The sequence below is a fragment of the Acartia tonsa genome, chromosome 10 (genome assembly GCF_053477335.1).
Source record: "Acartia tonsa isolate MP-2025a chromosome 10, ASM5347733v1, whole genome shotgun sequence".
NCBI lineage: Eukaryota > Metazoa > Arthropoda > Copepoda > Calanoida > Acartiidae > Acartia > Acartia tonsa.
Genome location: NC_137269.1, coordinates 18,930,658 through 18,953,689, shown reverse-complemented (window position 1 = coordinate 18,953,689; position 23,032 = coordinate 18,930,658). Strand labels below are relative to the sequence as shown.

At 31.2% G+C, this 23,032-nt stretch overlaps 2 protein-coding genes across 6 annotated transcripts in view; both read left to right on the top strand.

Moving 5' to 3' along the window:
• Positions 1–6: 6 nt before the first annotated feature.
• On the top strand, positions 7–15,235 carry LOC145329594 (uncharacterized). Of its 5 annotated transcripts, none has more exons than XM_080173887.1 (12): positions 7–232; positions 594–680; positions 1,270–1,334; positions 1,894–1,985; positions 2,343–2,576; positions 2,803–2,894; positions 8,105–8,203; positions 8,754–8,798; positions 9,235–9,350; positions 9,522–9,574; positions 11,658–11,848; positions 15,109–15,235. In XM_080173887.1, exons 1-11 carry the CDS (start codon positions 75–77, stop codon positions 11,769–11,771), a joined length of 1,155 nt encoding a protein of 384 aa, XP_080030013.1. In that variant the 5' UTR covers positions 7–74; the 3' UTR covers positions 11,772–11,848; positions 15,109–15,235. The 5 variants fall into 5 exon arrangements, with proteins under 5 accessions (XP_080030013.1, XP_080030010.1, XP_080030012.1 ...); XM_080173884.1 differs by having other exon boundaries at positions 14,888–15,235; XM_080173886.1 differs by having other exon boundaries at positions 14,785–15,235.
• The window catches only part of Tfb1 (transcription factor B1), a 23,295-nt gene continuing 15,470 nt past the window's right edge, over positions 15,208–23,032 (top strand). The window contains exons 1-11 of the mRNA XM_080173882.1: positions 15,208–15,323; positions 16,736–16,813; positions 17,194–17,276; positions 17,597–17,682; positions 18,864–18,923; positions 20,116–20,221; positions 20,616–20,760; positions 21,038–21,137; positions 21,788–21,853; positions 22,209–22,295; positions 22,600–22,683. Of these exons, the coding sequence (XP_080030008.1) occupies positions 15,235–15,323; positions 16,736–16,813; positions 17,194–17,276; positions 17,597–17,682; positions 18,864–18,923; positions 20,116–20,221; positions 20,616–20,760; positions 21,038–21,137; positions 21,788–21,853; positions 22,209–22,295; positions 22,600–22,683 (984 nt within the window). The 5' untranslated portion in view covers positions 15,208–15,234. The remainder of the gene's footprint in view (positions 15,324–16,735; positions 16,814–17,193; positions 17,277–17,596; positions 17,683–18,863; positions 18,924–20,115; positions 20,222–20,615; positions 20,761–21,037; positions 21,138–21,787; positions 21,854–22,208; positions 22,296–22,599; positions 22,684–23,032) is intronic.

The window sequence follows — 23,032 nt, the reverse complement described above, 5'->3', positions numbered from 1 at the left end:
TTTGTATTATAGAATTATTTTATCTTAATTTACAGAATTAAAAAACTATGATTACTTCATTGACATGAAACAAAATGGCGTGTGGGGAAGAAACAAGAGAAATGAAAGAGAGTGGGGGAGGATTTTTGTTAGAGGGCGGCGGAGAAGTGGTTTTGAATGGGGAGGAAGAAAAACTGGTTTTGTACAGCAAGGAGACTCTAGTTTCTGTTGAAGCTGAAAATCAGGGTTTCAGGTATAAACAAAAAACATGTAAATCTTGATAGACTAAATTTTAGGAAATTTTCAATTATTGATTGCAGTCTTTTTGGAGTAAATTTTAAAAATCTTAAGTTACAGATATTACGTCTTTTTCTAAAATAATTGATTATTTTGAAGCGATAATTGAGTAAATTGGATATAATTTTTTGAAGTAAAATAGCTGAATGACAAAAAATAAAAAAATAAAGAGTACTGAAAACAATAGAACAATATGTGGGATGGGGGAAAAGTAGAGGGTGGGGGGTTGGAAATGAAATATTTTTTTTGCTGGTGGAAGAAAAATAATCTTGTTCAGTTCAGAATATACATTAGGATACACCCCTGTTTAAATTTAGATTCCTTTGTAATGTACCTGGCTGTGGGAAATCTTTTAAAAGAAAATCTGTTCAGACTCAACACATAGCTAAACATTCTGGAATTAGGTATATATCCCAGTAATTTTCATTAATATTTTTCTACAAAGTAGATTGATGTTTGTTTGTCCAAATTAAAATGAGTAGAAAATCTTGCTTTTTTGAAATAATATTTTTGATCATACCAAAGTATTAGGCTAATTTCTTGAGTGGGATACCGTATCCTAGTAAAATCAAATGTAGAAAAATGTATTCGAATTTTGAAAATCAAATATCTGTCAAGCAAGATGTTTTAGAAATTTAGACAGACTATGCTTGAAATCTGTACTCAAAATTACATGACTGGTTTTCGTTTTATGCTTCGAATGAACTTTAAAATTTATGTTAAGAAGATTTTTAGAGAGGAATTGTTTTGACACCTCTAAGAAGTTTATGGAGGGGGGAGTAAATTTGAAAATATTTCCAGAAATCTTAGGGGGGGGGGGGGGTATAATCATTTATTTTTCCCCTTCATTGTCCAGAAGCTCAACATAAATATATCTAGAAGGAAAAGACGGACTTTAAGACGGTAGAAACTATGGTACCTAGGTTGTATCAATTTGTTTTATGGAATGAAATTGAAAATTGTTTTTCTTGTAATCACCCTGTTTTATTTAAGGAATTTAAGATGTGAACACTGTGATTTGACATTTTATACTTCCAATCAAAAATATAAACACAAAGGTAAACTTTTTCAAGTATGGCTTCAAAACAGATTAATATCCGCTGGATTAGAACCGGTTCTATTCCATACTGAAAAATCATGTATCGTATCGTATTATATCAAGTTTTTTACGAATATGAAAATGTAATTTTTAGCACGTGCCTTTGGCATCTCGCGGTTAACTAAACTGGTTTTAATCTTATGATTTTACATTTTATATCCGCGGAAAGCTGTTTATAATACGATGCTAATAATGTTGGTAGGACCAACATGCGATAAATTACGATTATTTACATTTTGTATAGTCCGTCAATAAGAAATCAATTTTGTATATAAAGTCGGGTCGCATTTCTTACAGACAAAAATGGCCTGATATGCTAAAAACAGATGCCTTTGTTTTTTTTTTGGGGGGGGGGGGGGGAATCAACATTTTACCCATAGTTTAATCAATTGAGTCTACTTAAGGTTTCTTTAAAAAACATAATTATTTAAATTACTAAGTAAACTTTCTGCTGCAAAATATTGTTAGCTTTAACCAACCTAATGTTAAAATATGTTATGTGAAATATTTTTTTTAAGTTTCTCTTCATGAGACACACATATGCTCGACCTGTGATAGAGAATTTCGTAGTGAAACAACACTCAGTAGTCATCAACAAAAACATCACCAGGTGATATTGTTTATTTTTTAAAGGAACAAGATTATTGTGATATCTTTATTCATGTTTATTTGTTAAGCCTATTTAGATTAAGTTATTAGTTGATTAAGTTAATTAGTAGCTACATGAATTTATGGGTACGTCCCAGTGGTTCAGAATAAAAATTTTAAAAGTTTTGGTTAAAGGTAAATTTATGTAACTTTCCATAAATTCTTTTGCCTTTTCTTTGTTCTACTTTTACGTTTACATTTTTTATTAGGTATACATTCCCTGGGTTTGAAAGTTTTGCTTTACAGAAAAAATGATATATTTCAGTATTTATAAATTCACCTACAATCATTCCTTATATATGTATTTGTATTGTTTCAGGGCAAGAAACAAACATTCTCATGTGAAGTATGTAACTCACTATTTTCTCATAAAAGTGACCTTAACAAACACATGAAAACCCATACAGCGCCAGAATCATTCTCTTGTGAAATTTGTGGCAAATTATTCAATTACAAGAACTCTCTGAGAAGACATGAAAAAATTCATAAAAATGAAAAATTACATTCCTGTGATATTTGTGACCAAAAATTTATTCAAAAATGTGACTTACAGGTTAATATTCATTATAAACCAATCAAAAAATCATATTCTATACCTTTTCAAACATTAAAAAAAATGTGTTTTGTATTATATCTTTTTCAACCCTTTTGATCAACAATTTTCTAAATATGTTGTGTAAACTTATTATCTTTAAATTTTTTTTAATGGTTAACTTCAAAGGTTTAAACGTGCTCAGTATGGTTTTAGAAAAGTTGTAATGGATACTGTTGACATTCAGAAGCACAGTTTGACACATGACAGCTCAAAGTTTGAATGCAAAGTTTGTAATCAGACCTTCGCTAGGAAGGATAGCTTAGTCAGGCATGCCAGGTACACAGTAATATCCTTATAATAAAGTAAAAGGATGTCTGCCTGTCTGTTGTAACGAAGGATCTCGCTAACCGATGAATTTCTCTCTATAGGGTAGCTTCTCAAATGTTCTGGAAAGCTTATAACTATTTTGGGGGAGGATACCACTCTTTCAAGAGAAATCACCCCTAGCAAAAAAAATTACCACTCCCCGCAAAAAATATTTTTTTTATTTTTAAAACTAAAATGGTGGGGGTTGGTTAATCTCCCCCCCCCCCATACCTATTTTTGGACCTTTTCTTCTAAAATCTAAAGTAGACGTTTAGGTTATCGAACTCCCCCTCCTCAAGTACCCCTAGAAGACTCTAGGAACGTAGCCGCTAGTATAATCATATTGTAAGAGGTTAACTTAATAATAAAATATGAATTTTAATATTTATTTAGACATTTATGATAATTCATCTATTTAGTAGCTAAGCTGATCTATAAGTTTTGTCTGTCCTTCTGTCAGTAGGTATTGATAAGGGATTGCAGATTTTTTTTTAGTTTTCAGATAATTCCTTTATCCTTCTAACCCCCACTCACTTTCCTTAACGTCCCCTTTCCTTAAAGTCCATTTCTCTTCCCTTCCCATTTCTCTTCCCTTTCCATTCCCATTTCCAGTACCTTTTAGTTCAACAGCTTTACCAAGTTACCAAAACTTGGACGTGAATGTCCTTGCTCACTTTTTTTCTTTTCTTGATATTTTTATTTCTAATCTTTAAGATAAAATCAGTCAGGAAATATGTAAGAGTTTGTCAAGCTAGCCACACATTAATTAATCTGTTTATCTCGAGGGTTTTTCCTTTTGTAAAAGAAGAGTGAAGTTCATCTTATCTAACAACCCATGAAAATATATTTATTTTTTTTCCATCTGATTTATTAAAATTACCTATCAGGGATCCATTTATAAATCTTTCTTTAGTTTAACTATAGCCTAAAACCTTCACAAGACTTAAATTTTTAAATAAAATAGCCAAAAGCCATCCCGAAACCTATGTCAGGCTAATCTAAAATGAAGAACTCTAGCAGTTATTGAAATTTCAAGCTTTAGATAAAAATTGAACCCTGCTACTTTATATAATAGGATATCTTTATTCTTTATGCCTTAATAGCCAAGATTGGTTTGCTTATCTTGAATATAGTATCATTATATATACACTTTTCTGTATACCAGGAATAAGGTATAGCCAACAAGTGAAATAAATAAATTAAGTATTATTTGGGGGGCAGATAAAAGGTCACCAATTCTAATTAGTGTCCCCCCCTAACGATAGCTGAAAATCACATATAGGTTTCGTGATTTTTTCCCGAATTAATTTAGTTGTTGGTATATGTTGTCTGTATACTTTCCTTAAAAATAATAAAACATTAGTAAAAAATCTAAGTATTTATCTAAATTCTTTGCAATTAAGTTGTTTTTATTATTCTAATTCTAATGAAATACAAAGGAGAATAACTAAATACAATATAGTGTATGAATATTGAATAATAAACATATGTTTCAATACAATTACAATATAATGCAAAATTATGCTCAATACAGTTTCAAATTATTATTTAAAACATATAGAGTAATCAAACCTAGATTAGAAAATTTTAAGGTTGTGCACAGAAATGGATTTCTACGCAGCCATTCGGCGAATGGAAAAAACTTTGATCCGACATAAGCCTATTTAAAATATTTTGTACCAAGAGTTTAGAAATAATATTTATAGGATCAAATTATTTTAATCACATTCTATGTATTATTCAAGTACAAAATTATATTTTATAAAATCTGTACCTGAGATTTTTGGGTGATGTGAAGGAAACGAAGTTGCTGATTTTTACATTAGCTTTTAAAGGTTATTTTAGGTTAGGTTAAGGGGCTAGAAACAGGAGAAACGCTAATGTGAATGTATGACGAAACTCGCAACTTCGTTTCATGACCCTGTTCGTTTGTCCTACCGTATCAGAGGTTTGCTTGTATGGATGTTGTCATCCTTGTTTGAAACCAATTATTAGAGTAGTTGAATAGTTCTCTGTTTTCGTTCTTTTATAGTTAATTAAGCTACATAAAAAATTCAGAATTAATTTCTAATAAGGGGGGGGGGGGCACATCTGACACTTTTGCGTAAACAGGGATTATAGGCTTTGTCTTAGAAGTTATAGGATAGGTTATTTGGGGAAAAAGTTTAGTTTTTGGGTGTATTTTCCTTATATTTAAAAAAAATTTTGATAGGTCTCCAGGTTCAGGTGCTGCAGGCTGGAAGGTCACTTCTGGACAGGTATAAATGAAAAAAAAATTTTGTTTAAAGAGTTAGAGATCAACTTATTAAACCAAATATGCATCTTTTGGGATGTTATGAGCATATATAAAGAAAAAATAAAAATCAGCCTCCAAAACTAAAAATTTTCACTTTTAAAGTTAGAGCATAACTTTTTTTACAAAAGTTGCTACTTTTTGGATAGTATTTACCAATTTGAAGATAAATTTGAAATCGGGCTCCAGGTACAGGTACTGCAGGCATCCAGGTAAATTCTGGACAGGTAAAAACTGAATTTTTTTACTATTGAAGTTAGAACAAAACTTATTGAACAAAAGTTGCTTCTTTATGGATGGTATGAACTAATTTGAAGAAAAATTTGAAATCGGGCTCCAGGTACAGGTACTGCAGGCCTCCAGGTAAATTCTGGACAGGTAAAAACTGAAATTTTTACTATTGAAGTTAGAACAAAACTTATTGAACAAAAGTTGCTACTTTTTGGATTGTATTAACCAATTTGAAGAAAAATTTGAAATCGGGCTCCAGGTTCAGGTACTGCAGGCCTCCAGGTAAATTCTGGACAGGTAAAAACTGATTTTTTTTTACTTTTGAAGTTGGAACAAAACTTATTGAACAAAAGTTGCTTCTTTATGGATGGTATTAACATATTTGAAATCGGGCTCCAGGTTCAGGTCCTGCAGGCCTCCAGGTGGACAGGTTGAAACTAAATTTTTTTTAACTAATTAAAAAACAAACAAGCTTGTTTAAAATTATATAGTAAAAATTCTTAAGCTTCTATGGCATCAAATAAAGATTTTAGTTTGGAATACACTTTTTTAACTCTCTCCTTTCATATCCCTTTTTTTTATACTTGATAGTTGAAGAAAGCCTGCAGGAAATATGCCGCTCTAATTGCTGAAAGACTGCCACAATAAGGCCTAATACCCCAAATTTGAAGCCTGCAGCTTCAATAACTTTTTTGTATCAAATTGAGGGTATTGTGTTGGATTTTGGTTGGATTTTTACCGCAGTTAGAGCAGTGTATTTCCTGCAGGCTTCCTTTAGTGACTGACCTGTTGACAGTACGTTTTTTTTATATATATTCTAGTCAATGCTTAATATTTTTTTTAGTTAAATATTTTAATTTTTACATGTCCAGAATTCCCCTGGAGACCTGCAGTACCTGATCCTGGAGCCCTATTTCAAATTTATCTTCAAATTGGTAAATACTATCCAAAAATTAGCAACTTTTGTAAAATAAGTTATGCTCTAACTTTAAAAGTGAAAATTTTTAGTTTTTACCTATCCAGGATCCACCTGGAGGCCTGCAGTACCTAAAGCTGGAGCCCGATTTCAGATTTTTCTTTAAATGAGTTAATACTATCCATAAAGTAGCAACTTTTGCTAAAGAAGTTATGCTCTAACTTAAAAAGTGAAAATTTTTAGTTTTTACCTGTCCAGGATCCACCTGGAGGCCTGCAGTACCTGAACCTGGAGCCCGATTTCAAATTTATCTTCAAATGAGTTAATCCTATCCATAAAGTAGCAACTTTTGCTAAATAAGTTTTGTTCCAACTATAAAAGTAAAAATTTTTAGTTTTTACCTGTCCAGGATCCACCTGGAGGCCTGCAGTACCTGATCCTGGAGCCCGATTTCAAATTTTTCTTCAAATATGTTAATACCATCCATAAAGTAGCAACTTTTGTAAAATAAGTTTTGTTCTAACTATAAAATTAAAATTTTTCAATTTTTACCTGTCCAGAATTTACCTGGAAGCCTGCAGTACCTGATCCTGGAGCCTGATTTCAAATTTTTCTTCAAATATGTTAATACCATCCATAAAGTAGCAACTTTTGTTAAATAAGTTTTGTTCTAACTTCAAAAGTAAAAAATTTCAGTTTTTACCTGTCCAGAATTTACCTGGAGGCCTGCAGTACCTGTACCTGGAGCCCGATTTCAAATTTTTCTTCAAATTAGTATATCATCCATAAAGTAGCAACTTTTGTAAAATAAGTTTTGTTCTAACTATAAAATTAAAATTTTTCAGTTTTTACCTGTCCAGAATTCACCTGGAGGCCTGCAGGACCTGAACCTGGAGGCTGATTTTAATTTTTTCTTCATATATGCTCATAACATCCCAAAAGATACATATTTGGTTTAATAAGTTGATCGCTAACTCTTCAAACAAAATTTTTTTTTCATTTATACCTGTCCAGAAGTGACCTTCCAGCCTGCAGCACCTGAACCTGGAGACCTATCAAAATTTTTTTTAAATATAAGGAAAATACACCCAAAAACTAAACTTTTTCCCCAAATAACCTATCCTATAACTCCTAAGACAAAGCCTATGATCCCTGTTTACGCAAAAGTGTCAGATGTGCCCCCCCCCCCCTTGTTATTTGACATGATGATTACTCTAGATATAATTCTAATATTATTATAGATTTGATTAAGTCAAAGTTGGATGCATGTACCACAAAGTTTAAATACATACAATCAAATACAAACTACACAAACTACAGCAAAGGAGAATTATTCTTAAAATTAAAAACGCCATGGTCATTATTTTGTGTACGGGGGGCCGGGGGGGGGGGGAGTAAAAAAAAATTTGGGAAAAAGTCATAAGAGGATTTTACCGCTTTAGTTCAATAATAATTCTAAAGATATAGGTAAGAAATATTTATATCGGGATTTTTGTGCCTTGAAAAATATATTCCTAGATGATTAGAGATATAAATGTAATTGTGGATCTTTGGGGATAAGTAAATGAATGTATATTATACCTCCAAGTCAATTAAGTAAATTCTATACTGGATACCCATAAAACCGTAATCTTCATTAAATAGTAGCTGAAAAATTCATGGTTCCTTAATCTGTAAAACCCTAATAAAGTTATGTTTAGCTCTCAATAATGTCTTCTGTTTATAAATTTTTGTTTTCAGATTGCACCGTCCAAATTTGTCGTGTCCTGTAGAATCCTGCTGGGATAAATTTCCTTCCAAGCATTCTCTATTAGCACATCTTAGGACAGATCATAACAGGTTAGTTCGACCCCAGCCTTTTGGGGAGGGCTGAAAATAGCCTAAAACTACACCAAGACTATTGTCAAGTTTTTCTAAAAAGTACAACTCATTCGGACCAGAAATTTCTGAGATCTGAAGCTACAGACAAAGTAAACTTACTTCTTTATGTTTTAGGACAGTCTAATTTTACTTTTTTCTATTAGTAAGTGTAATGAGGGAATAACAATAAATATTTTGGGAAATGGTATCCCCACCTTCAAAAGAGATATTGCCCCTAAAAAAAAAGTTACAAAAAGTTCGTCAAATCAAATTTATTTGCCACATTGGAATTAATGGTAAAAGATATAGCTTTTTATGGTGGTTGGGCAAAGGATAATAGTCTAAAACCATTCCCATGAGAAATATGTGGCTGCCCTAAAAAGAACATCTCTATCCCTCCATTTTCGAGATTATATGCTTTAGAAACGACATTTAGTTAGATAATACACTTTATATTTCAAGATTGTACATCCATACATAAGACCTTATTTCATAGGATTCAAGGTAAAATGTGATCTTCCTATTTTAGGCTCGAAGTTAAACCTGTTATGACGTCACTAACCTTTCTGGACAGGTAAGCAACATTGTTTTTATCATTTTATTCTTTCTTTAGTTATTTATATCTAATTAACAGTTTACTTGTTATTCATACATCTATCTGCTAATGCTTTATACATATAATTGGCTACGAACCTAGTGTTTCCAGGGGTACCCAAATTTCCGGGTGGGGGAGGGGTTGGTATCCTCTCCTAAAATGGCCAAAAAAAATCCTGGGAACATTAAGAAGCTTCATTGAGCTTAAAAAAACTAAGACATCTTGTTATGTTTATATAAAGATTTATCAATTTTATCTCAAATAAGCTATTATTAATTATAAATAACCTTAGGTATATAAACCGTTATTCTAATAATTCCTTAAACAAATTCTGTTGGTATAATGCCATCAGTGAAGTTTTCTGGTCGTATCAGGAATCATTTGATTGATAAAACAACAGCATTTGACTATCTAGACCTGAGGAAGAGGAAGACCCAGAAATAGTTGATAATCCTGAACCAGTGATGAATATGAACATGATGGCCCCGCCCCACACTAACTCTGATATCTTTGTGGATATTGAAACTCAGGAAAAACAGATTAATAACACTTATGTGTTGAAATGTTCTCATCTTTTTATGCAAAACCTGTCCAAAATGTTATTTACAGCAAACTTCATAGTGTGTCGTCACCCTTAATTTAATCTTTGATTAATCTTTATATAAATTATTGTTTTATTGTTTATTCTGATGTACTAACAGGCGCTTGAAAATGCTGGAATATTTGTGGATAAAACATGCCTTTTTAACCTAGAGGTAAGCGGTTATTTTTACTTAAAACGTAATTATTCTTATTAAATTATAATTTTCCTAAAAAAGATAACAAGTTGATTACAAGATGAAGTATCCTTATTGTGAACGCCAAATTAAGCAAATATAAGGGAATGAAAGGAAAGTTATAACCCAGAATTTTCTGAATTTGATTTTATGTACTTTATTTTTGTTTAATTCTTCTTAGTATACAATTAAAATTAAATATTCTCATTTTGGACATTGAATATTTATAAAGGAATATGGTAATATAGGCATGGGGGAAGGGAAAATTAGGCTAATCATTACACTAGTTCCCAAAGTTTTCTTATTTGTTGGATAAACAACTTTGGGGAACTTTAGATATTGATTGGTTGGTCCATTAAGTTAATCTACAGAAGGGGTAATTTGTTTATAATCATTGGGGATGTACATCAATTTAAAGGCCATTGTTTTCCCTTTAGATCCCTGAATAATAAGAGCAGCAATCTTTTTTTCTGATTTACTTGTCAGATTATCCATAAATAGATCAAATGTTTCAGAAAAGATACTTCTTTAATCAACAAACTAATTACTATTTTCAAAGAACTAAAGTGATCTCATAATTTTGATAATTGTTTCAAAGAAAAAGATAATTGGTCATAATTAATTGTTGGTGACATCCTTGGGTTTTGAAAGGCAGTTTGTATTAAAAAAAATTTAATTCGCAATTAAAAGTAATGATTTAAGCTATTCCTAAAGTAACTAGTTCCTGGCGTTTTATGCAGTAATTGAATGTCTATATATCTATAGAAGTTTTTAAAAATATGCCTGCCTGTCTTTAATTTTGGTATTTTGGCCATTTTTCATCAGATTATAATTAGTTTTCTCGTATTCATTCGAATCTGGTGGATAGGAACTGGTTCTCATCCATAGGAAAAAAACTATGTCTAGCACCGAATTATATCCAGCTTTATACAATTATAAAAATATTGTACAGTCATAAGATTAAAACCATTTTTTTAGCCGGTGCCTTCGGCACCTCGGGGATAAAAAAACTAGTTTTAATCTTATAATTGTACATTCTATATCCGCGGAAAGCCATTTATAATACGATGCGAGAAATAACTATTCTGTTATTTTCTTTTCAATAGATTTTGGTGGTATTTAGACATCTTTGTTCTTGTTTTGATATATAACCTGATACTATTCCCAATTGATTGGTTGATCCATTAAGTAAATATATAAAGAAGGGGTAATTTTGTTTATCATCATTGGAAGATGTACACCAATTTAAAGGCAATTTTTTTAACTCTTTAGATCCCTGAATAATAAGAGCAGCAAATTTTTTTTCTGCTTTACTTGTCAGATTATCCATAAATAGATCAAATGTTTCAGAAAAGATACTTCTTTTATTACCAAAATAATTATAATTTTCAAAGAACTAAAGTGATCTCATAATTTTGATAATTGTTTCAAAGAAAAAGATAATTGGTCATAATTAATTGTTGGTGACATCCTTGTGTTTTGAAAGGCAGTTTGTATTAAAAAAAAATTAATTCGCAATTAAAAGTAATGATTTAAGCTATTCCTAAAGTAACTAGTTTCTGGCGTTTTATGCAGTAACTAGAGGCTACGCCCCCTAGAATCCTCTAGGGGCATTTAAGGAGAACGGGATAAAGGTATCTAAAACAGTTAAAAACAACCTTCCCTGTACCTATAAGAAGCTTCAATGTAAAGGAGAACCATATCGGTTCAGCGGTTAGCGAGATCCTTTGCTACAGACAAAAAAAGCTTACTACTTTATATTATAGGATTAAATGTCTATATATCAATAAAAGTTTTTAAAAATTTGTCTGCCTGTCTTTAATTTAATTTTTCATCAGATTATAATTAGTTTTCTGTTATTTTCTTTTCAATAGATTTTAGTGGTATTTAGACATCTTTGTTCTTGTTTTAATATATAACCTGATACTATTCCCAATCTTAGTAGCGAAGCTGATCTATAATTCAAAATTTCCGTCTGTCAGTTATTATCATATCATGTTCGAATGTCTCAGTTTTTTCTTCTAAGTGCCACGCTACCTTTTGACGTTGTCAACCTTTTTAGGATGATTTGGATTCTGAGCTTAGCACAGGAGAAGCCCTGGTGAATGAATCTGTCCTTCAGTCAATACAAAGAGAAAGAGAGCTTGAAGAACATAAGTTTGTAATAGCTGAATAAAATAGCTAAATTTAGGTATTAAAATTGAAATTGAAAATTTGTTCATGATAAAAAGTAGAAATATTTGAAAACATTAGGTAGGTATTTGTGTAAAATGTGTAATTTTTTTATCTTTACAAGGCATATTGCATATCTAAGTACCTTTTTTTTAATAGGTGTTTCTTAAATGCAGTCAATTTATATTTGTGTATCTTTTTTTTATAAAATAAGTCGCTTACCTACAGAAAAAATATTTTTTTTTAAGATAAAAGAACTGGTTTTGGTAGGAGTGTTCCAAAAGTCATTGATTTGATTTAATATACAAAGTCAGTTTATGATATGACACAATTAAATAGTGCATATATCTTTAAAGTATGATTTTCGGCAAGTTGGATATTTTTATTTTGAATTTACTTAAACATTGGCTGGCAATAGGATTAAAGGTAAAGAACTGAGGGGGCAGGATTAAAATTAAGTGTTGATTATCATCCAATAGCGTCGGAAAAAATAACAGCAAAGTCGCTACAAAAAAAAATAAAAGCAATTTTATAGCAGAAGAGAAATGTCCTCAACACTGGCTCCAGGTAGTGGACTGAGTTGTACATCTATACATTTATTGGAATGAGTACAATTCACTCATTTTCATACCTGACTGTGAGATGTATGAAGTTGCTACGCCATACAAAATTAAAGTTATACATGCATTTAATGCTAAAATTTTGCTGGTCTCGATTATTTACAGAAAAAAAGGTTAACTTTAATGGCTGCCGGCTGAATATATATGTTATTCCTGCAAATTGTTGAGCGGCATTAAAAGTCCTACAAATAATCTGGAATAACAAAGATGCATATTCATATAGAGCGACTGGCTAAAAAGCACGTTTGATATGAGCCTTTTTCCCCGTATTTGTTTGCGCTGCTAGATAGATAACTGTTCTATTCCAGATTATTTGTAGGCTTTCAAGAATAAACGTTCAGCCTTTTTGCCGCCAGCATCCTTAGTAGGTTTTTTTTAAATAATCTATTTCAGCAACATTTTTTACACTGCCTAATAAAAGTTTTATATCATATTTTGTATCGTATGAATACGAGTATATCATATACTTAATGCAGTTTTTATATGATGAGGAGTAAGCAAAAAACAACATATACCTGTATGTTTATCAAGTTTTTACATTTAAGCAAAAAATAAGTTGTTATTTGGTTTTCGTTCATTAACTAATGATTGATTCTTGGTTAGAGGAGTAAAAGAAAAAACCTAAAATGCTGTAAAATACTCTTCAAATAGTTTTAAGTAAAAAAATTAGATTATTCATTTTTATAATGTCCTGTCTTTAGTAGACTGAAAGAAGGGTAATTTTTTTTATATTTCAGTGACGTTTATGCCATTATATTCCTAGTTACGATGTTGCTAATGTACTCCCCCAAATATTCTTCAATAATTCATTCAGGGGCATTAGAATAGAGGATGTGAATCCTACACTTCCTATGATATAAACCTCCTGGTAAATTTTGAAGAAAGTGCAAAACCTCCTACATCATCTCCTTTTTAAAAATAAGTATTTTCTTAAAACAGTGTAATATTTTTGTGAGATGGAAAGAACAGCAAAATATTTGCTTCATATTGCTATTGCATATACTTTTCTAGATAACATGAAATGTTTGTGCATCTCGCTTTATGCTACTTTTTAAATTCATGCAATTTTTGTTCAAGTATTTTATGTGAAAGGAACATTTAAATTTTGCCATAGAAATATAAGCTTAACTATGCAGATAATGAATATTTGGAACTGTATATCCTAAGTAATGTTAAAATTGTTAAATCTTTTTATTCTTTGAGTTTTTACTAGCGGCTTCGCCCCTAGCCTCTAGGGGCTCTGCCCCAAGAGGTTTGATCAAACCAATTTTTCGTATTTTAGATTGAAAAGAAAAATTTTAAAAAATTCTTTGGGGGGGGGGGTAGTCGATCCCTCTATTTAAATTTTAGTTTTAAAAAGAAAGAGAAATTTTTTTTTTTTTTTTTGGGGGGGGGGTTGGTGGTATCCCCTCCCCCCCCAAGAAAATAGTAATAAACCTTCCCGGGACCTATGAGTAGCTACCCTGTAAAGGAGAACCCGATCGGTTCAGCGGTTAGCGAGATCCTTCGCTACAAACAAACAGACAGACAGACATCGTTCTACTTTGTATTATAGATAGTGAATATTTTAAATATCAATTTTAGGAAAAAAGGGTATTTTTAAACACTTATTTTTAATATCTTTCATTGTGTAAAATTTTTAAAGGTTTTCATACTTGAATCATGTAATATTTTGGTTTATTTCTAGTTTTAGTTAACTTTTTTTCATTCCTAACCTAATAAACATTTTTCGTTTTAATGCAAAAGTTTAAAAAATTCCATAAAGCTAAATCCTAATTTTATTCCTATCTCTGACAGTATAGAGAAAATTGCATTTTTGCCGACTAAAATTGAAGAGATGTACCTATGGAAATTCGAGTTTGTATATTTACAACAAAATATTAAAGTTTTGGTTGTTTTACATTACAGCAAAAATTATTGATTAGCAGTATTTGGAAGTATATAGCAGGGTAAACATTTTGGGAATAAACTGGCATAAGGGTTATTCAATGGAAGGGGGTATGAAATATGGAGAGAAAGATTTTAACTTAATAAAATTGCTGAAAAACCAACCTTATTTGATTATAAAAAGTATAGTAACAGTCAAACAAAACATCTAAAAAGCCAATTTCATTCTCTTATACCTTAAAATGATAAGTAACAGTACATCACACCATGTCTTTATAAACCTACAACTTCTAGATTTAAACATATTTTTTTTATTTTTACAAATTTGCAGTATCATATGAGGTAAAGGGATGCACATATTTCCAACAGAATAAGATAAATGAATTTTCATTCAGGGCTGTATTTTATTAAATTGAAATACATTAAATTAATTTTAAAATATGTTCGAAAAAAAACTTATGGTTCTTAAGATTCAATTAATATAAAATGTTATAAAATAAAAAAATTCAGGAATTTTGAAAATTAAATTATATACACCCCTTTATTATATGGATGGACAGAAAGATGTATTGCTTTTAAAATTGGACATTCCATACCAAAACCATTTATAAAGTGAACATTTTTTATTCTTGGCAATATAATTTTGTGTTCAATTTGGCAATATATTTAATTAATAATAAAATTTTTGTAATTTGTGGTTGTTTGACTTTTGTAAAACATTTAATATACATAGTAAAATATTTTATATGCTTGTCACTAAGGCTTTTTAGCTGATTTTATTTTCAAACTACTCTGCTAATATAATTAAATAATTTTAATTAAATTTCTTCATAGGGCAGTAGTCAAAAAGCTCCAAACTGCAAAAATCACTAAGTAAATATATTTTTTAGAGGTATGTATTTATTAAAAAATTAAAGTTTAGTAAGCTTAAATTAAATACTTTCTTATTTTTCAGATAAAATGTCTCGTTCAAGTGAAGATGTTTTGTTGCAAATACCCCAAGTTAAATATAAAAAGCTTGAGGGACAGCTTTTTGTTATGTCTGAAAGGTAAGAATTGATCTTGATGTGATGTTTATCAAACTAACGTCTCGGTTTCTCTTCCATTGCATTGCCCATTCTTTCAATTTATTAACCTTTTACCACGATTAATTATTATTTGAATTCCGCTTACGCTTTGCTGTTAGATAAGTTCTAATAACTAAGCTGGATGAAATATGGACATTTGACATACTAAGACCAAGGTTAGATAACAATTAGTAAGCTTTGGTTAAGAATGCGGGTCTGACATTTGACTACGACCCCAGAGGCTCATAGGGAGGATAGATATGGAGGAGTAATAATTTTATCCAATTTAGATCCAAAAGAAAAATTTTTGGGGATTATTTTTTTCAGGGGTAAAATTTTCTTGGGAGGGTTGAAGTATCCCTAAAATAGCCATAAATCTTTCATGAACATATAAAAAGCTTTATTGGAGAATCAAATGGACTGAGTGGTTAGCGAGATCTTAAACATAGATTTATAGCTTAAAAACATTCATTCACATCACATATTAGGGTTTTAGAAGCGAAGCAACTCTTTTTAATTCACTTTATATGTCCGTCAGTCTGTCTATAATACTTTGGACGAAATTGAAGATAGACGACTGATTATTTTTGTAAAGATTCCCTGAGAATCAAGTTTATGATTTACTTTGTCCGTCAGTCTGTCGATCATGCATAAAAAGACATTTTATATATTTTTATTGTTATTTTTGTGATTTCTATAAAGGGGGGGGGGGGAAGTTTTGACACATTTGCGTAAACAGGGAGTATAGGCTTTATCTTTGGACTGAGAGTATAGGTTATTAGGGATAAAATCATTCTTATATGATGAATTTTCCCAAGTTTTAAGATTTTTTGGATAGGCCTCCAGGTTCCGGAGCTCCAGGCCTCCAGGTCCTCTCTGTACAGGTAAAAATGAAAAAAAAATTTTTTTTTTGAAGAGTTAGAAGTCAACTTATGAAACAAAATATGCGTTTTTTTCTTCAAATATGTGAATAACATTCAAAAATATGCATATTTTGTTTCATAGGTTGACTTCTAACTCTTCAAAAAAGAAATAATTTTTTGAATTTTTACCTGTACAGAGAGGACCTGAAGGCCTGGAGCTCCGGAACCTGGAGGCCTATCCAAAAATCTTAAAACTTGGGAAAATTCATCATATAAGAATGATTTTATCCCTAATAACCTATCCTCTCAGTCCAAAGATAAAGCCTATACTCCCTGTTTACGCAAATGTGTCAAAACTTCCCCCCCCCCTTATCAACTGAAAATCTTCTCTTTAATTCATTTTGTCTATTTGTCCTTCAATTAGTTTTAAGTGCTTCGCTACTTATATATGTTGTCATCCTGGTTTTTTTCTCATCCTTAATTTTACATGATGACACAATAGTCAACAACAAAAATGTGTATCTATCCTAGGTTAGGGTGGATGCCTGGATCAAAATCTGGATTTACAGTTGCCCATAAATACACTGAAATTAAGCAACAAAAGATTAGGTAAGTTCTTTTTTTGTAAACTCCTCAAACAGGGAAAATTATGACCTAAACACAATGATTTCGAAGGTGCTTTGACTTTTGTGTCAGAACCTAAATTGGGACATAGTGCATTTCATTACCCTAGGTTAGGTAACTTCATTTAACTTATCAATGAAATCTAAAATGCAGCGGTTTTTGAGAAAATTAGATTTGAAAATTTCAAGTTAGATTTTTATCCCCTAGGAGTTATCGCATAATCATGACAAGAAAAGCAAAGATTATTTATTTAAAATTTTGAACAACTTTGGGGGTAACACTCCATCCCCCCGATGGATGTCTTTTTCTTGATATAAGAATTAATCTTTACCACTCAGCAAATATTGTGATCTTTGTAATTATAGTGCAGAGGGGAAGGCAAAGATCCAGCTGCAAATTGTCCTACACGACGGAAACAGTACCACTTTCCATTTTGTTAACGAAGATGGTGAGTTTTTTGGCACTTAATTAGAATAGTTATTTATCGCATCGTATTATAGACAGCTTTCCGCGGTTTTTGAAATGAAAAACCAGGTTTGTTAGACCTGAATTGCCGAAGGCTCGGACTTAAAGTACTTGTAATACTATTTTGGACTGATCCTAGTGGTCATACAAGAGCGTGTCGTTCTACTCTTAGATTACTAAGACCCTAAGGAGCTATCGCTACCCATGCAATAAAAAAAGACATTTTGATACTTTGGATGATGAGTAGCTAAAATTGCCTCGCAGAATTGAAATGCCTCTGTTGTATCTGTTATCCCTGTTAAGGTGAGGCCGCACAATTAGCAGACAGGGAGAGGGTTAGGGAAAAGTTGACTCAACTTCTACCAAGATTCAAGAGAAAAATAAACAAGGTACCAAGAAACATTTCCTTTTCTTTTATTTGTAAGAAACAAAAGTATCTTAAAATGAATTAGGTTTCATTTGAATGGTCAATTGTAGCTAAACAGTAAACATTAGGTAAATATACTGGATGTGTTAAAGACTCAATTTATTTTCTAAAGCAAAAATTTTTCTGCAAGTGTAGGTATGATATTGAAAATGATAAGATACAACTACAGCAACTGTTTAAAACAATTACTTTAATATGTTAATTAGGGTGGGTAGGGATTGGGGAAATGATGAAAATGATGACACCCTGTCTAGTTATTTAATTTTAGAGTTCTTTTAGATTTATCTTAGGAAATATTTACGATAAAGCAACTTATAGGTTTTATTTACTTTTTAACACTTTCCTATTCCTCGAAATTAGATGTTTCTTTTACTCTACATGTACTTCTATCTAGTTTTGCCAAGTAGGAAGGGGTTTTATCAGGGAGGGAAGGGAAATTTGGCCGTTCATTACACTAGTCCTCAAAGTTTTATGATAATGTTTTCTTATTCGTTTGCTTTAACAACTTTGGAGACTTTTATTGAATTTGATTGGTTGGTTCTTCAAGTTACATGTCCAAGTGTTTCAAAGTTATATGATGTTTGCTTTAACAACTTTGGAGACTTTGAATACTTTGAATTTGATTGGTTGGTTCTTCAAGTTACATGTCCAAGTGTTTCAAGCCCTAATTGTAATCTACAGAAGGAATGATTTTTTCTCATCATTGGGGATGTACATCAATTTACCGGCCATTATTTAATTGCTTTAGATCCTTTGGTTTTACAAATAAACAATCCAACCTTTCCTTGAAATTTGTTAGCTAGATACCATCCGGGAATAAGGTATAACCAACAAGCAAAATAAATCTAAAATAATATTTGGGGGGCAAATGGAGAGGTCGTCAATTTTACGGTGTGTTACCCCCCCAACGACAGCTAAAAAACACGTATAGGTTTCGTGATTTTTTTCCCGAATTAATTTTGTTATTGGTTTAAGCTGGGTACCATCCATAGGCAAAATTGAATGCATATAGTCGGGAGGTGTAAGCTTATCTTTCTCTATAGTCCTCTTCCTAAAGATTCAAATGAAAGCCTATCTTCTAAATCAAAGTGGTAGAATTATCACATTTTTAACCAGAATTATTTGACACCTTGATGTTTATAGGAACTAGAAGAGAAGAATAAGATGTTGTCTGACAATCCTGGATTATTACAACTTTACAAGGTATATTATTATGTTGTCTGACAATCCTGGATTATTACAACTTTACAAGGTATATCATTATGTTGTCTGACAATCCTGGATTATTACAACTTTACAAGGTATATTATTTAGCAGGTGCCGGATTCAGCAAAGTATTTCAACTTGGGTTGTAACCAAAGGGAAGTGGAGAAAAGGGAATTGAATTGAAAGAAACCTTGTATTCCTTCAATGTTCTTGATAGAACTAAAATAAAAATGGAATTTATAATAATATGATATTCTGCCTTTCAGAGCATTCTTTGTTCATAATCAGAGATGTCAACTTCAATTAGTTTGTAAACTATTTTCCAGTATGGCTTCAAAACCGATTGATACCCAGGGAGTAAGGGAGGGGACAATGGATCGAATATTCAATTTTTATGAGTCTCAGACTTTGGGTACTGGCTTTAAGGGAATGTGCAAGAATTTAGCAGTTTCTGACTGACTTTGGGTACTAGCGCACAGAATGCCGCTAACTCGTTTGTTTATTTTGAATCCTATTGCAGACAAGTATCAAAAAAACTTAATTTGTTATGTTATGGCTGGTTTTAACAATTTTTTTCTCTCCAGAAAATATCATTTCATAGATAAAAACGTTATTGTGATATTTGTTTAATAAACCATCTAAGAATCCAATTAAATTTTGGGTTATGGGGCTATGGGTTGAATGGGTTTCAGTGAGATTTTTTTAGTTATTAATTACATAATGGTTACATCAGTCTGATGTGCTGGTAATATAATTTTCAAATGAATGCTTTTTTCTTGGAACTTTCTTCTTATTTTAATGTTTTCTGTATGGTATTAACTCTCCTTTTAAAATTTCCTCCATATTTGCTGGATTTATCTGGATTTCAAGGTCTTTCAGCAAATACTCTTAAATTGAATTGATTGCCCATTGTCCCCTCCCTTGCACCCTGATTGATACCATATCCGGTGAATAAGAATCGGTTTTCAATCACAATGAAAAATCATGTATCGTATCGAATTATATCAAGTTTTCTACGAATAATAATGTAATACATACAATTTACCTACAATCTTAATATTAAAACTAGCTTTGTTACAACGTGCCTTTGGGGCTAGCAAAATTGTTTTCAATGTTATAATTGTACATTTTTTTACCCGCCGAAAGTTGATATAATACGATGCGATAAATAACTAAACTTACTTTTAAGGATCTGGTTATAACTTGTATAATAACAGCTGATGAGTTCTGGTCCAACCATGCAGCTGAATACATCAAGCAGAAGCAGACTATTGCACAAGAAGTTGGCGTTTCAGGTCAAATATTAATACTTTTTTTCAGTATCACTACGAAAACGATTGATATCCGTTGTATTAGAACCGGTTCTCAGCCATACTCAAAAATTATGTCTAGCATCGTATTATATCCAGTTTTCTACGAATATAAAAATGTACAATATAAGATGTTTTTTTAGCCCGTGCCTTCGACATCTCGGGGCTAAAAAACTATAATTGTACATTTTTATATCCGCGGAAAGCTGTTTATAAATCGATGCGATATACAACTAGCTATTCTTCACTTTAAAAGCAAGAGTCACCAAAGTTGTTGAGCCAACGAAAGAGAAAGCGTTATAATAAAACGTTGGGACTAGTGTAATAAACAGCCCAATGTCTTCTCCCTCCCTGTGTGAAACAAGCATTTTCTGTCCAGGTTCCTTCTTGTCAGAAATCAAGCCGCAGGCAGACGGGGCCAATGGTATCCGCTACAATCTGACTCCTGACATCACTGAATCAATTTTTAAAACTTATCCTGCTGTAAAAAAGAAGCACATGGAAAATGTTCCCTCAAAGCTCAGGTCAATATAAACTGTTTGCTATTTAATTGGTATATGGAATATTATTGTGTGCATATTTGAATCTAATTAAGATTTCAGAATAACATTGCAAAAATAAACTTTTTTCGATATTTTAATTCTTTGATGTTGCACCAGATTTTCATGTATCTAATAAAGTAATACTCGCAGCTTGCTAAATTAACAGCCGCTAGTCTTTGCATTAGGTACATTGGCATTTTTTAATCTTTCTAAAATTGCTTCTTATAGCCGTTTTATGATGTAAGCCTTATCTTTTTAGTGAGCAAGAGTTTTGGGCAAAATTTTTCCAATCTCATTATTTCCATCGAGATCGGATTCACGGTGCCGGAATTTCTGATATTTTTTCAGAATGTGCAAAGGTAAATATTACATTTTTAGACCTAAGAATGGCGTTTGACTTTTTTTAACTGGGTCAATTATGTAAATAAGTATCGCAACAATAACAAACAAATAACTTCTTTTTATAAAAAAAAACAATGATATATTCTAAGAAAAAAAATATTGAGAGAATGGCAACAAAGACATCTAAAAGTTAGATATTAAAGAAATAAATTCATATTTAGCCAAGATTTTTTTGTGTTAGTTTGATATGTTTGTCACGCTAATAGAGACACTAAACTGCACTACAAAATATCTAAATCAGCCAATAATAAGCTAGAATTTCCTTTTAAAGTTTGGTGGATTTTAGGGAAAATTTTAATTCTAGATATATCATTTTATTATTATAAGATATTTTTTAATAAATAGGACAATAATGTGAAAAGTAGCGAAACAATAACAAAAAACTAAAAAAACAATGTTGTACCTATTAATATAGGAAGATTAAAAATAAAATATTGAAAGAATGTATTGTATGGCAATGAAGTCATCTAAAAGATATTAAAGAAATAAAATCTTAGCTTAGATTATCCTTTTACTTGGCAAGTTGATATTATCTTTAAACGTTTTTGTCTGAAGTTCTCTAAACTATTGTATGTAGATTTTTTGCAAAATGATGTTAATTTTATAGGAGGATGACAAAGCCATGAGAAAACATTTGAAGGAAGGAGTTTCTGAGACCTTGGCCGATATTGAGGTAAAAATTTGCAGGGATTTAAAGGGATATGAAATGGCCGCTTAATTGATGTACATAACCACAATGATGATGCACAAAGGTATCCCTTCTATAAATTCCAATTAGTGGTTGAAACGTTTGGACACTCAACTAATACACCAACGAATAAGAAAACTGTATTTGGAACTTTGGGGACAATGGCCCCTAACTCCGTGCTTGTAAAAATGTTAATGTTTCCACTACTAACAAAAAAACATTGATAATGTTAGTTAGATCCTCTGGTAAAAAAAACAGCTACTCATTTGATGTGGAAAATGTCACTTAGATTTCTTCTAAAATGATTGTATAAGTTGACTAACAATGATTGTATTTTTAGAATTTTAGTGATAGCACTCTTGGTGATGGGTTTGGTGGAGTTGAAGATAGGCTAAGAGGAGCCAAGAGTCAAAATATTGTTCACCAGGAATTTATTCATTCATGCATTACTGAGATAATTACATTTTTTTTGGTTGTATTTCATAACTTCCATATTTTATATAGGAAAAACCGTTTAAACATTTCTGATTATTTTCAAATCTTATAAAGTTTACTTCAGCTAAATTGTTGCAAATTATTAATCTGGTTTGTAAGATAATTGAGTTAAAAGTAAAAATTTTCATTTATTATTGTCCCTTTATCCTTGCATTTGCAAATGTTGGCATGGCCCTTCAATCCCTGCATTTTAAAATATCTCTGAATACAAAAAATGATAAATGAATAAATGTTAGAACATAATAAAACGGTTTAATCACCATTCCATATCTGTGATCGGAGCTGCAGAAATTAGATCTGACCCCAAACCAAAAGAAGAGGTAGGCAACCCTTAACTTTTTAAATGCAAGTAGAAGGCGAAACAAGAGAAAATTATCTCTGAAAGCTAGATGATTATATTATGTAAAGTATCTTAAAGTATTTTGTTGTTATAAATGATTGCTGTTTGAGAATGATAAACTCCCTTAATTTTAAAATGAGTCAGTATTAAGGTGTTAGGGGGGGAGGTTATATGGTAATCCTAAATATAAAAGCTAGGATATTAATCTGTGTGTACTATAAAATCTCGTATACTGCTTTTTAGGAATGCTTCTTATGGAGTTTCTATTAATTTCATTAGAGAATAAATCAATAGAGAATTAGATTTTAAAACAAAAAATACCTACATCA

What these genes read in the sequence shown, in the direction of transcription:
- LOC145329594 (XM_080173887.1), top strand. Translation starts at nt 75, where the DNA reads ATGGCGTGTGGGGAAGAAACAAGAGAAATGAAAGAGAGTGGGGGAGGA. An exon ending in TCAAAAATATAAACACAAAG is followed by an intron (nt 1,335 to 1,893) that starts GTAAACTTTTTC and finishes ATTTTTTTTAAG; the next exon opens with TTTCTCTTCATGAGACACAC. An exon ending in TCACTAACCTTTCTGGACAG is followed by an intron (nt 8,799 to 9,234) that starts GTAAGCAACATT and finishes TTGACTATCTAG; the next exon opens with ACCTGAGGAAGAGGAAGACC.